Source organism: Octopus bimaculoides, chromosome 18, assembly GCF_046866305.1.
Source record: "Octopus bimaculoides isolate indiv1 chromosome 18, ASM4686630v1, whole genome shotgun sequence".
Classification (NCBI taxonomy): Eukaryota; Metazoa; Mollusca; class Cephalopoda; order Octopoda; family Octopodidae; genus Octopus; species Octopus bimaculoides.
The window spans coordinates 6,263,842-6,278,488 of NC_142945.1; the positions used below are offsets into that span (position 1 = coordinate 6,263,842).

General features: G+C 36.2%; 1 protein-coding gene across 1 annotated transcript in view; it reads left to right on the top strand.

Annotated features, from left to right (window-relative positions):
- The window catches only part of LOC106870025 (uncharacterized), a 112,454-nt gene extending 107,903 nt beyond the window's left edge, over positions 1–4,551 (top strand). The window contains 3 exon segments of the mRNA XM_089365676.1: positions 2,366–3,271; positions 3,273–3,522; positions 4,179–4,551. Coding sequence (XP_089221802.1) covers positions 2,366–3,271; positions 3,273–3,522; positions 4,179–4,366 — 1,344 coding nt within the window. The 3' untranslated portion in view covers positions 4,367–4,551.
- The last annotated feature ends 10,096 nt before the right edge of the window (positions 4,552–14,647 follow it).

The window sequence follows — 14,647 nt, forward strand, 5'->3', positions numbered from 1 at the left end:
CCCATTTTTGAAGCGTGGAAACCAACGTCAGGTGGTACTTTGAGGCATTGCTCCTCTATACACAGCACAAATCTCACTAGCAGCTTCAGCAGGCTTAACACCTCGATTAAATGCAAAAAGCAAATGGTGTCGAAAATGCTCAGTTTTGTCCACTTGACATTCCATTTTAATGATCTGAAAATATGCAAAAATCAAAGCATTCTCTTGTAGGGCAGAAAATTCTCTTTCGAATAACATAAGACATTTTGACAATGCATTTTATTTCTGCATGCATTTTTGAACTTGAAAAAATGCTCATGGATTATTCCTCAAAGCAACATATTATTTTGTCTTGTGTTAGATTCTGGCTAATTTCCTAAACCATGTTATATTAAGCAAAGATCTCTTTCCTGCTACACTTAAGTGAGTAATAGACTCAGTTACTACATTACTATTGAGTAATAGTCCTGTTTGGGTTGACTCATATTTCAGGGAAAGCTGTATACAGATGAACAGGTGCTTGACATATAATTTGGTCAACATTCAAATCAAGCATTTTAACACTCTTGGTTACTATATTGACCCTTTTGATACAAACCTGCACAAGGTCACCATTAGTCTTTTATTAACCTGCCCCGAAACCACTTGTAGTAGACAAATTTGAATTTAAATATCAACTCAACATTTTGATGTTATATGAATGAACACAATATTCAGCAGGTTGTCAGCTTGTTGGATTATATTCCAAATACCAGATTCATGTACCAATGGAATATACCAGCCCTTAACGGACATCAGAAATGACCAGCCATAACACTTATCAACATAAGCATACTGCATTGACAAAATAAAAAACAACAGGAATTACAGGACATCATACACAGAAGAAATAGTCAAGAAAGCAAAAATGATGCCGAAACATCTGTTCATAAACCCTTTATCAGCAGGAAAGAAAGAAACTGATATGTATTATGCCAGTGCTGCCTAGGCCACATCAAACTCCAAACGAGTGCAAGCTTTCTCTGTGTGTATACCTGTGAAAGCTTAATGTGTTTAATTTCACGTCCATAAGGTTGGGTGTTCAATTCTTGGACTGGACTTCACTTTGTGTGTATCCCTCAAACAAGAGCTTCCGTTCACATTGCTCCAGTCTACTCAGTTGTAAATGAGTATTGGATGGGCGCAGGTTCAGCGCTGCAGGGCTCAAGAGGGTGCCTGTCTGCTTGTGATTACACAGGTGCCTTAAACAATTAGTGAAAGCAAGGTACATGTTATCGAGTGACAGCTGGGTATGCCTTCGGTTTATCTTTAAAGTTTTATGATAAATACAAGATGAAAGATTGTGTGTGAAAATGGATGCTAAGAAATTGGTAAGCAATGCAAAAGAACTTTGCTGCAAACATAAATGCCTTGCATTATATGGTAGGAAAGCAAGATAAACCTAGATAATGTAATGAAATAACTTGTCACACTAGTAAATGTTATTTCTATTGGATGGGGGTTTGTGTGTGTATACGCGCACACACACACAGCACACATTATTAAAGTTAAGAACATAATGTTGTCATCGACTTGTTATTGAGTCTTGGTTGCTGTGTTTGTTAATTTGTGACCATATACGTATTCAGTGTTTCAATTTGGTGAATACATGTTGGGAGAAGCAGTTTTTTTGTTTTATATCTGTCCTGTTCTTTTAAAGCCATTAAAACACAAAATATCTTAACTGAATACAAAAATAAGACCAATTTTGTTTGTTTTTACAAATTTTCCTGTTATAAATGTTTGTTTGTATGTGTGTGTGTGTGTGTGTGTGTTTGTTTGTTGTTTTCCCTATCCTCAAGTCATTATATTACTAGTTAAACCCACAACTACCATAGCCAGTTCTTTTTATTATTATTATTATTTTTTTCTTCAGTTGATTTCATCTATGTTTTTGCTGCTGCTATATTATAACTGTTAGAATCCACAGTAAATCCATTCCTTTCAAATACCTGAACCATTTTAAAGGAAGAAAAAGAAAAAGCTACTACGTCCAGTTTTAAAATTTCATTCACTTCTCTGAAATAAACTTACAATTACAAATCAAATAATGTAACAATAGAAAGTTTAAGTGCAAATCTTAATGCTAATTCTTCTTTTTGAATTATTATTATTATTATTAAAGAGAAAGAAGAGTGGAAAAGAAAATGTTTTATTGTTTTCTTTCAGCTGTTACTGAACATTTGAAAAAGCAGGTTCACGGTTGATCTTGTTTTATATATTCTATGTGAATGAATACTTAAGATTTTCAATTTTTACTTTTGTATGTTATTGTCGTTTAAATTGTTAATTTCCCAATTTCATATATGAAGAAACTTATTTCTATGTTTTTTGAATTTATTTTCAGCGTCCCAAAATACAAGAAGCCCGGCATATTCGCCCTGTAAAAACCAAGAAAGACGAGTATCAGAAAATGGCTCTAGGTGTAGAATTTAGTGATTATCAAACTCCTAATATTCATGGCCCTGTCCAAGGTAAAGGCCATCATCGCAGAGGGCAGCCACACCAAGGCCACCCACAACAGCCGTATCAACAGCGCCCCGATAGCCTTGAGATAGCTTCGACTCCGACTGGTAGTATGGGAATCCCAGAAATGCTGTACGATATGACCAACCCTGATGTCATTCCGAATGGTTATGCTAGTCAGATGAATGGACCGTATTCGATGGTGAATCACACTCCCGGAGGAGAGAACCTGACTCCTGAACACTCAGCAGGGCTTCCAAATCGAAACAATGTACAATATATGCAAGGCAATCAAATGTCTCCTTCTCATGCTGTGGGGCACCATGGAAGATCCACTGCACGTGCTCAGAACCTGAACAGTGCTAGACCATCCAGGCCGCCCCCTGATCCTCCTTCAATGCCGGGTACACCGAAGCACGATCCAATAAGGAACAGTCCAATTGTGAGAGAGAGTCTTCCTCCACCGCCTCTCCCACCTGATCAACTCGATGAGCTGTCCGACAGCTACCCAGGAAGTCCTGACACGACTCCTAAGCACGTCTCCTCGAAGACACAGAATTACACGGATATCAACAGTGGTTCACCGGCACGAAGCAGTGACTCGCCAAGCCGTCACCCGCCCTACGGGAATCAAAACCGGACTCCCGACAGCGTGGAGTTTCCCCTACCCCCGTCGCCACCTAGCACCCATTCCTCCGGCACACCGGTCAGCTTGGATTCAATGCCGCCGCCCCCGTCTCCCCCACCCCCCATTGAAACGCTCAGCTCAGTCCCGATGGCACCGACCCCTCCTCCGCCGCCACCCGCCACCACCTCCTCCTCCGCCACCACCACCACCACCCCCTCTGCTGCCGGTTGGTGGGGCTCAAACTTCGAATTTATCTGTTGTTATGCAACCAGATGCTGTGTCCATTTCATCCACCACAAGTTCATTAACCACAACTTCTCTTGGTTCGGCCGGCAAAGTAGAAGACATCCTGAAGCCAGCCACTGGACAAGATCGCAGTGCACTCCTCGAAGAGATCAGACTTGGCGAATGTAAGTTCTTTCTTTCTTTCTTTCTTTTCTTTTCTTTTTCTGTGAAAGCAAGATACTTAAGTGCAAGTGACAGCCGGATATGCCTTTGGTCACTTAGTGGAATGGTATCATTTGAAAGCTCCAACAATGCGAAGAAGCACATTGTAACAAGTGGTGTATGACAACATGTGATAGTCTAGTTGATACATCAAATGATTGCAGGGAGAGATGAAATGGTCTTGTCAAGAATTCCTTTGAACATGGGTCTGCAGAATCAGTTGATCCACCAGCAACAAAGATCAGCATTCATCGCACAACTCAGCCACTGCTACCTAGTTTCAGTTTCCGTTTCTCTAATTTCTTCACATTGAGTGTTGTATAAAATAACACCATTTTTCTAATTTCCCTTTTCTTCTGGTTTCCATATTCAATGGCACAGGTTGCACTTTTTGGGGTGGAGTGGGGAGTCCCAGGAAAATTTCAACCTAGATCCCATATGCGATGTTGGGCTTGCATTAAGCTACTTTACTTTAATATGTGCTGCTGGAATTGGGGTGCATCTTATATATTCGTGTGTCTTTTATGTCTTCAAATATGGTAACCTTTGGGAGTCTTGTATTGTCTGTTAAATCTCATTGCAGAGTAATTGTTTGCTGTTTTTCTTTTTTTTTCTACAGGGTACAAGAAATTACGCCGTGTTGAAGACCGTAAAAAACAAGAACAACAGAAACGACAACCACAGGGAGGCAGGTTCGATGTTCAAGCGATCATGGATCGAGCAATAGAAATCCGGAGGAAAGTTCTTGAAGCTAGTGATAGTGAAGAAGAAGCATTTTCCGACGAAAACGAATGGGATTCTGATTAACGATAACGACGATGATAATAATAATAATAATAAGGATAATAATAATAATAATAATGATGATGATGACGATGATAATGATGATAATTATAATAACAACAAACAGCAAACAAAACGACGAAAGATTTCAAATAATAGACCCTCTCCCCTTTCCCCTGCTCTGCCCCCACTGGAAAAAGAAAAACAAATTATACAAAGCAAATACAAATACGCACATATATTATATACACATACATGCATGCTTACCAACATACACATACACGCACAAGTACACACATACACATTCAGTTGGGTGCATATACCACAGATATCCATTGTATCTTTGTCCTTTTCCATGTGAACTTGGATCGAAAGTGTTATTACAATGACCACCACCACCACTATTACTATGATTAAACAATGGATTTGTCCTGCTCCTATTATTTTTATCATTATTATTATTACTATTATATACATATATATATATATATATATATATATATATATATATATATATATATATATATATATATATATAAAATTTTATTTTGGCATTGCTGTTGCGTACTATTAAAAAAAAAACTACAAGTACTTCTTACATGGCTTTCATACCCTTGACTTCGATTTATGTATGATGGTGTCTACCTACCTACCTACCTACCTACCTATCTACTTACCTACCAATCTGTCTATTTATCTATCTATCTATCTATCTGAGTGATCGATTGATCTATCTATCGATCCATCCTATTGGAACGCTCCACTGGTTGCAATTTGCATTTATTTATATATTTTTTTTTTTTACTCTCCCGTGCTCCTTCTCTCCTCCTCTCGTTCTCCACTTCTTCGTTCCTCCTTCCTTCCCACCCCTCAACAATAGCCAACACATTTTCGATGATTCGATTCGTAAGAAAAACAACCTCTCCACCAACACGTACATGTACACACACACACACACACACTAGTTCTCCACAGTATTCTTCGAAGAGAAAGTTTTTTTTTTTTTTTGTACAGTAACAATGAACTTGAAGAAACTAGAAAGCAAGAAAGAAAGAAAGAAAGAAAAGGAAAAAGAAGCAAGCTACTGAAGGGATCAACTCTGCACTTGTTGTTGTTGTTTTTGTTGCTGTTGTCATTTAATCTTTTGAGAACAAATGAAGCTCCCCTGCCCCCCCCTCTTGCTCCACACCTCCACACAGTGAAAAAGAAGAAAAAAGGAAGGAAGCAAAGAGACAAAAAAAAAAAAAAAGAAAGAATATTCAGATAAAAATTACAAACCAACCAAACATAAAGAAGTCCTTTCTCTCTATATCTCTCTCTATCTGAAACTTTGCTTCACTGGACTGAACAATGAATAAATTAAATTTGACAAAAAAAAAAAAAAATATATATATATATATATATATATAAAACAGTAATAATAATAATAATATTAATAATAATAATAATAATAATAAAGGGAGTTAACTACCAGAAAACAGCCAAGAAAACTGGGGGAGATACAAACTGGATGTAGTTTTTGTTTTGGAAATATCATCAAACATTGTAATGTCCGTTTTGTTTTGTTGTTTATTAAATGTACAGGGATGATACATTTTGTTAATATCAAAGAATCTCTCTCTCTCTTTCTCGTCCCACTGCTCTCAACCTATTTCCTCCTCTTCCCCCCTTTCTCTCTCCTGTGACTTCCATATATATGTATATATGTAACACATATATATATATATGTGTATATGTGACAAACAAAATAATAGTGTGTACTGTTGTTGTTGTTGTTGACCAGCCCTACCTTACCTCGTACTCACCCCCCCACTTCCCCTGAGTCAGCTCTCATGAAAAGGAAAAAAAAAACGAAAGAAAGAGGAAAAACAAGATGTGGTGATTTCACATTCTTTGTGTTATGATGGGTGGGTGAAAGTTGGTAGGGTACTTTCCGAAGATTTAAAGTAGGCTTTGAATTTTTAAAAAAATCTTTTTTCTTTTCTTTTTTTTTTTTAATTTGGTGAGATGAAGATTGAAGACAGTCGGCCGTTATCAGAATTTGTTGAGGAAAAAGACATTGCTGCTACTGAAACTCCCCCTCCTCCTCTCCTTTGGCTTCAGTATGTGTGTGTGTATGTGAGTGAGTGTGCTTTTGTGTGTGTGTGTGTATGTTTGTGCTCACCTGTAAGCATTATTTCTTCTTTCTCCTTTGGAAAGGAACAAGCATAATGGCATCTAATGATGATAATGAAAAAAAACAACATATATATATATATATATATATATATATATGTATGTATGTATGTATGTATGTATGTATGTATAATCTTGAACTAAATTAATGTAACAAATTGAAGGAACCTCCAAGTGGTTGCTCGAACTGCTAGAAATAGCAGCCAAAGTTTTTCCCCCTACTTAAAAACCATACTCTCCCATTGTAAAAAAGGATAACGTTGGATAACATGTCTGGAATACACTGTCTAAATGAATAATGGATTGGAAGGTCATGGCTGGAATGCCATTAATTATGTTTCTCTCTATTTGATCGGGAGGGGGTCAATTTGGGAATCAACAACAACACGACACACAAAGCAAAATTCTTCAAAGTGAAAAAAAAAAAAATAAAAAAATAATAATAAAAAAATTTAAAACCCCCCTCCTTTCCCCCACACCCCCAGAAATTAGCATTTCCCCCCTCTCTGCTCGCCTCCTCCCTCCCCTTCCAACACAAATACTTTTTATTTCTGTGATTTTTTTTTTCTTTTTCCTCTGGAAATAAATATTAAACTGATATATTGGACAAATATTTATCTACTTTGCACTATGTGTACATATTTGTGTGTGTTTGTATGTGTGAATAAATTAAATTCTTCTATGCTGTCTGCTGGATGCTGGCATGGAGTTTCCAGCCAAGTTTAAACAATTCTTTTCTTGCATTATTATTATCATTATTATTATTATTATTATTATTATTATTATTATTAAAATCATTATTATTGTTGTTGTTGTGCTGAGGTTGATTATTCCCTTCCTTAAAAATCTGTGGTCTTGTGTGTCTATAGAGGAAATTATTTCTATTATTAAACAATTATTATGATTAATTATAGCAAAGCTGCAAGCTGGCAGAATTGGTTAGCACGCTGGGCAAAAATGCTTAGTGGCATTTTGTCCATCTTCACATTCTGAGTTCAAATTCCACCAGGGGTCAACTTTGCCTTTCATCTTTCCAGGGTTGATAAAATAAGTACCAGTTGAAAACTGGGGTCGATGTGAATGACTTACTGCTTCCCTTGATATTACTGGCCTTGTGCTAAAATTTGAAACCACCACCATCATCATCATCATCATCATCATCATTATTATTATTATTATTATTAAAGAAAGGGTGGAAGATTGGCAGAGTTATTATTAGAGTGACTTACAAAATTGCCTCACGATATTTGTGTTTTGCTCTCTCTCCTCTTTGAGTTCAAACCCCATTCAGGCCAACTTTGCCTTTCATCTTTTTAGGATTTAAAGAATGTACCGGACCAGTACTAGTCATTGTAATCAATTATTCTCTCTCCTTTGAAAATTACATGCGCTGTACTTAATTTAGAAGCCATTATCATTAAGGCAGCATGCTGGGCAAAATGCTTACCACCATTCCATCTGTCTACATGTTCTGAGTTCAAATTCTGCTAATGTTCACTTTGCCTTTAATTGTTTTGGGGGATGGGGGCAATGGAATAAGTACCAGTTAAGTACTGAGGTTGTTGTAATCGACTAGCCCCCTCCCCACAAAATTCAGGCCGTGTGCCCTATAGTAGAAAGGATTATAATTGAGGCGGTGAACTAGCAGAATCGTTAAGCATGTTTGACAAAATGCTTAGCAGCATTTCTTCCGGTTCTGTACCTTCTTAGTTAAAATTACCACCAAAGTAAGCTTTGCTTTTCGTCTTTTATGGGGTTGATAAAATAATGTACCATTCCAGTACCGGAGTCAATGGCAATCGACTAATCTCCTGTTGGCCTTGTATCTAAATTATAGGCCATGATAATGATAATGGCTTATATCAGCAACCTTCATAGAAGATATGAACTTGGCAAGAAAAGCAAATCGGACCACTGAGGCATCTAATTCTCTTGGTGAAAGCCTGCACATTACAATCTCTCCTTTCCACCCTGCCCCTCCTGAAATTCTTTGACTTATTTAAGAAATACACATATATTCTCACACACATACATTTTATATTTAACCCTTTAGTGTTTAAACTGGCCATATCCAGCCATATATTCTACCCGTTTTATGTTCAAACTGGCCAGATCTGGCCTCTCACACCTACCTTGCAATGTCATTTTTTAAAATAGACAACCACATCATTGATATCTCAAATCCACAAGATAATGTGAGATTAATTCAAAACAATGTGAATAAACAAACGTTACACTTGACAATAGTCTGAATGCTAAAAGGGTCAAGTGTATATCCATATATTGTATATCTCGATTTTGCAAAAGTTGGGAGACTCCATGCTTTATTATTTTTACTATCAATTCCTACTGGTTCTCGGCATTGGTTTTCATCCTTCTTGGCAGCATAATTATGGTAAATTGAAAAATTATATTGGAGGGTAAAAAAAAAAAAAAATATTCTTTTTCTTATTCCCTTGAAAAAAAAAATCCCAAAATACTCCCATCTTTGGAATTCTTCAGTTTTATATTCTAAGACAAATTGAATAAGGCATCATATTTAACTGAACTTTGGACATTCTACCTTACATAGCATATGCGTCTATATGGCTATGTTAATTAGAATTTTGCTTCACAAATACAAGGTTCTAGGTTCAGTTGATCTCACTGTACAGCACCTTGGGCAAGATTTCTTCTATAGCTGCAGGTATGTCTAAGGATTTATGAGTGAAATCAGGCAGATGGAAACTGTGTAGAAGCCCACTCTATTCATATACAGTATTTGTCTCTCTGATGATTACATGAAGAGTTCAAACCTTTCTGTGGAATACTCTGCCAAATAAACTATTACAAGATAACTATCCACTGAAAAAAAAAACTAGAAAACTCGTTTTGCAATACTGAGAGTCCTGACAGAATATTTCTTGTAGATAAGCCTCCTTGCTTTTCTTATTTGTTTGCTGTTTTTCTTTTCTTTTCTGTTATTTGGCATGCATTTATTACTGTTGCTTCTCTTCTGCCTCCCTTCTGCATTTTAAGGAAAAAAAAAAAAACTGCTCAGCATTTTGTTTTTGACTTTTCTGTTTTCTCCTTTCACTGTATCCTGTATTGAAACCCCTGTCTCCTTTTTTATGCCTCTGTCTTTCACATACACACACACACACACACACACACACTTTCTCTCTCTCTCTCTCTCTCTCTCATAATCTTTAACACTCTGGATATGAAATCTCAAACGTTTATATATTTATTTATCATCCGTAAGATTATTATTGACAGTGCTTTAAGTTTCAGCCAGATAAGCCCTCGTCGGACTGTCCTGTTTTTCAGTTAACTTTATGAAAGCACTCAACGTCAAAACAAAACTGTTATATTAGCTTTTGTTTTTATGTTCAGCTGTAATAAAAACAATTTTACATTAATCTCATGGGTTACTCAGTCCAATGATGGCTTAACTAACTGAAACTTTGAAGTCACTGTCAATAATATTCTTGCTTAAAAATAGATTGATACTCTACAAAAGTATAGAGTAACTTATCAGATTAATGTAAAAATTGTTTTTATTATAACTGAACACAAGAACACACACACACACCTGTAAAAAGCTGTTTTTACCTGTCTCTGTTCTTAAATCTGTGTGTGTATGAGAGATAGCTTCTTAACATATTTGGTCTCAAACAAGGTATCGACTAGGCCAATCTGTGATTGACTGTAACTCAGAAATAACCCATGACAGAAGCTATTATTACTAAATGTTTAGATTGCATGTGTTAGTTATGAGATGGAGGGAGGCCACATATCCAATGTTGCAATGACGCCAGAGCCCTAGAGGTTGATAGACTTGTGAGTAGTGTTGCTTCTTTCTGACTGTCACAGTTTGGTGACATAGGCCAACAAGTAAGCATCTATGTTGTTGATCAGCCTTTTAGAAATAGCAGCCCAATCTCCCTTCAATCACACTATTGTATTAATAAAAAGATAGACGTTTTATCTACACTCAGAGAATGGGAGAAGGCAGCCTTTCATCCACTGGGTCCCCAAACTTAGAGAAAATTACACAATGCACAGTATTTATTTGTTGTAATTAATTGTTGAATTAAAATTAATGCACAGGCATGACTGTGGTAAAGAAATTTTGTTTTCCAACCAGATAGTTGGAGGTTCAGTCCCACTACGTGGCACCTTGGTCAAGTGTCTTCTATGGCCTCAGGTCGACCAGAGCCTTGTGAATGGATTTGGTAGACGGAAACTGAAAGAAGCTCATCATGTGTGTGCATAGTTTTGTTTCTATTTCCTAACTGCCATTTGACAGCTGGTGATTGTGCGTGTACATCCCTGTAACTTAGCGTTTCAGCAAAAAAGACTGAGAGAATGTGCCAGGCATAAAAAAAATAAGTTCTAGGATCAATTCATCTGAGTAAAACTCTTCAAGGTGGCGCCCCAGCTTGGCCACAGTCTAATGACTGAAACAAGTAAAAGATAAAGGCGATGGGTTAACTTTGAACATGCTTTCACTCAAAGAAGGTATGTTTGTGTGTGTGTGTGTGTGTATTCTTACATATGGATACATGTTTGCTTTGCAATCACGCTAAAGTTTGCAGGTGTGAACCTCTATGTGGTCACTCAGACCACTAGAAATGGCAGCCAAATCTCCCTTATATTACACCCTATCTTTAGAAAAAAAAGACATGGACATTCAATAATGTTATCTTGGATTAGGGATTTCCTTGTCATCTGTGATGTACTGCAGGCTTTTTTTAGTGGGTGTACAAGAGGCCTTGCTATGAAAAAGAAAATCCCTAAAATATTATAAAAGAGCTTATCTATAAACATTTACTTAGAACTAAATTTTATTTGCATGACATTACAACAGCATTACTAGAGGATGGTTAGTCATGGTTGGAATGCGTTGGGTATAGGTCTCCTTGATCAGTCATCTGCTGCCTAAAACAATAACACTCAAGTGGATTTGATAGAAGGAAACTATGTGGAAGCCAATTTATAATTGTGTGTGTGTGCTTCTGTTTGTTCCCTCCCCAACCTTTTGAAATCCGGTGTAGGTTTGTTTATGTCCCCCATAACTCAGCAGTTTGGCAAAAGAGATTGATAGAATAAGCACCTAGCTTAGAAAACAAAATACTGGGGTTGATCTGTTTGACTTGGGGGGAAAAAAAAGCACTTACAAGGCATTGCCCCAGTTGAATGACAAACGAGTAAAAACAAAACAAAAAAAAGTATTAATTCAGGATTCATAAAACAATTCCCTTTCTTTCTCTCTCGACCCCTTTCACTCGTCTGAATGGATTCTGGGTTGTCACACTGCTAAACTAATTTCTCCTACATCACTTGCTCACTCGCCTGTCGGTGCAAATAATGTGCTATCATTATTTATTTCATGATATCTAATTATATTCAGAGGTTTATATTCGGCTATGCTTTATCTCTTTTACATGTAGAGAAATGTCAATATTCTCAGTATTATTTTAATGTTTTGGGAGTCCTGTCGTGTGAAGTGTGCATGTATGGATGTGTGTATATATATAAATATATAGTTTTAGGGGAAAGAACCAAGGTTCATGAACTCATCGATGAAAATCCAGTGTCACATATCGATGAGTTCGTGAACCTTGGTTCTTTTCCCTAAAACTATATATTTATATATATATTTTATACTTGAAACTTAATTTAATTTTAATTTTTAATGAATTTATTTTAATTGAGTTTTTACCTGTAATTTTGGATTTTTATCCCTAATATTATTATTATTATATATATATATATATATATATCTATATATATCTATATATATATATATCTATATATATATATATATATATATATATATATATATATATATATAATAATTAGTGTGAATATTTCAAAATCTTGTTATTCTCCACTGATATGTTTTAAATTTCTGCACACATCCATGTGTGAGAAAACATGTGGCTGAATGGTTTGGGTAACCCAGCTCACAATTGTACGGTCATGAGCTTGATAACTGGCAGCATGTTGTGTCCTCGAGCAAGACACTTTCTTTTTCTCCATTGCTCCAGTCCACACAGCTGGCAATAACGAGTTGTTCCTGTATTTAAAAAAGGTCAGCCTTGTCACCTTGATTGTCAAGTTGAAGATCCCTGAGGGTATGCATGTCTGTGGAGTGCTCAACCACAGACGTGTTAATATCACGAGCAGGCTGGCTGCTCTGTTGATCAGATCAGCTGAAACCTTCGGTGGTCATAACTAATAGAGTACCAGAAAGAAGGATGTATAGAGATAGATATGGCTTTCTGATTAAGAAGTTCACTTCCCAACTGCATGGTTTCAGGCTCATTCTCATGCATAACACCCTGAGCAAGAATCCTCTACTATGGCCCCAGGTCAACGAAGCTTTGTGATTAGATTTCGTAGATGATGGAAACTGAAAGAAGCCTGTCGTGTTTGCATTTGTGCTCTATGAAAAGTCATTTGCTACAAGCAGAATTGTTGTCATTGTCATCGCTGTTATTGTCGATAAATCATCAGTTTGCTTCACACCTGTGAAGATGTATGAAATGGGAGATCCGTTACTTGAAAAACGGGCTCAGGCTGGTAACCAGAAGGGCATCCAGTTACAAAACAATTCCTCAATAAGATATACATAATAAACCGATGTGAAATGAATAAAGGTTACATAATTATCATTTAATGTCTGTTTTCCATGCTGGCACTCGTTGGGCAGTTTGATAGGAGCTGGCAAGCCTGGAGAGCTGCTCTAGGCTCCAGTTGTCTGTTTTGGCAAGGTTTCTATGACCAGATGCCCTTAACACCAGCCACTTCAGGGTGTAGTGAGTGCTTTTGACATGGCACTAGCATAAGTGCTTTTTATGTGAACTGATATCCTGGTGGGTGGGGAATGTTGAGTTGCCCACACAGCCTGTTGGGTGTCACCATTTGAAAGCTACTACAATAATACAAGGATATACATTCTGACAGTGGCATATAACAATATCTGATAGCCTGGTTGATACAGTGAAATGTGTGTGTATATATATATATATTTATAAAATTTTACTGACATTGGCAGACAAAATCATTTATGAAGGCTGAAAAGCTGACCAAGTTGATGGTAACTTGGATTGGATGATGAAGACAAAAGTTCAAATATTGATCTGTCTGTCCGCTTTTGCCTATTGGTTCCTATTTATCTCAATTTTAGTATCTGTCTGTCTGTCTGTGTTTGTGTGTATATATATATATATATATATATATATATATATAATACATACGTACATATATACTCACACACATTCATCTCTCATTCCCCCTATACCTTGCTTTCTCAGTGTGTGTGTGTGTGTGTGTGTGTGTGCGCACATACGTATATATGTCTGAAAAGGAGATAAGTTATCAATCTCATAATGAACAGTTTTTGACAAAACGAAACAAAAAAAAAAAAGGAGCAAAACCATTTAATAAATATAAACGAAGTATAAAATAATAGTAATAATAATAATCATAATATTGGACAGTGGTATTTTGGTTTTTTTTTTTTTAATTATTTAACACAAACAGTAACCTTTTGAATATATTTTTCACTGTCTTTCTCTCATGCCACCCTCTCCTCTCCCAGCCATTCCATTTTAACAACTGCAACAACAACAGCAGCAGCAGCAACAACAACCCCACACCCCTACCAAAAAGGAAAAAAAAAAATTTGGAAATCCCTACAACCTTGTCTATGTTTGTATGTATGTATATGTGTATATTTACATATGTGTGTGTATGTATGTAAGAGTGTATGTATGTATGTATGTATGTTTCTGTCTGTCATTTTACCATAGTCAGAACTGCTCCATATTTGACAATGTATTCTTGCAATGATGTCACCAACCATTCTTTCCTGAAAGAAACAAAAAAAAAAAAAAAAAGAATTAAAAAGAAAAAAGAAACAAAATACAACCTTTGTTACTGCTGCAAAGAATTGCTGCTAAATTCTATGGTTTATTGTTTGTGTGTTTGTGGTTGTTGTTGTTGTTATTATTATTATTATTATTAATATTAATTTTTTTTTTCCTTTCAAATAATAATTGTAACTTTTTATTTGTTTCTATTTTTGTTTTTGTTTTTTGTTTTATTTTATAATTATTTTTCAAATTTTTTGGCAGCAAC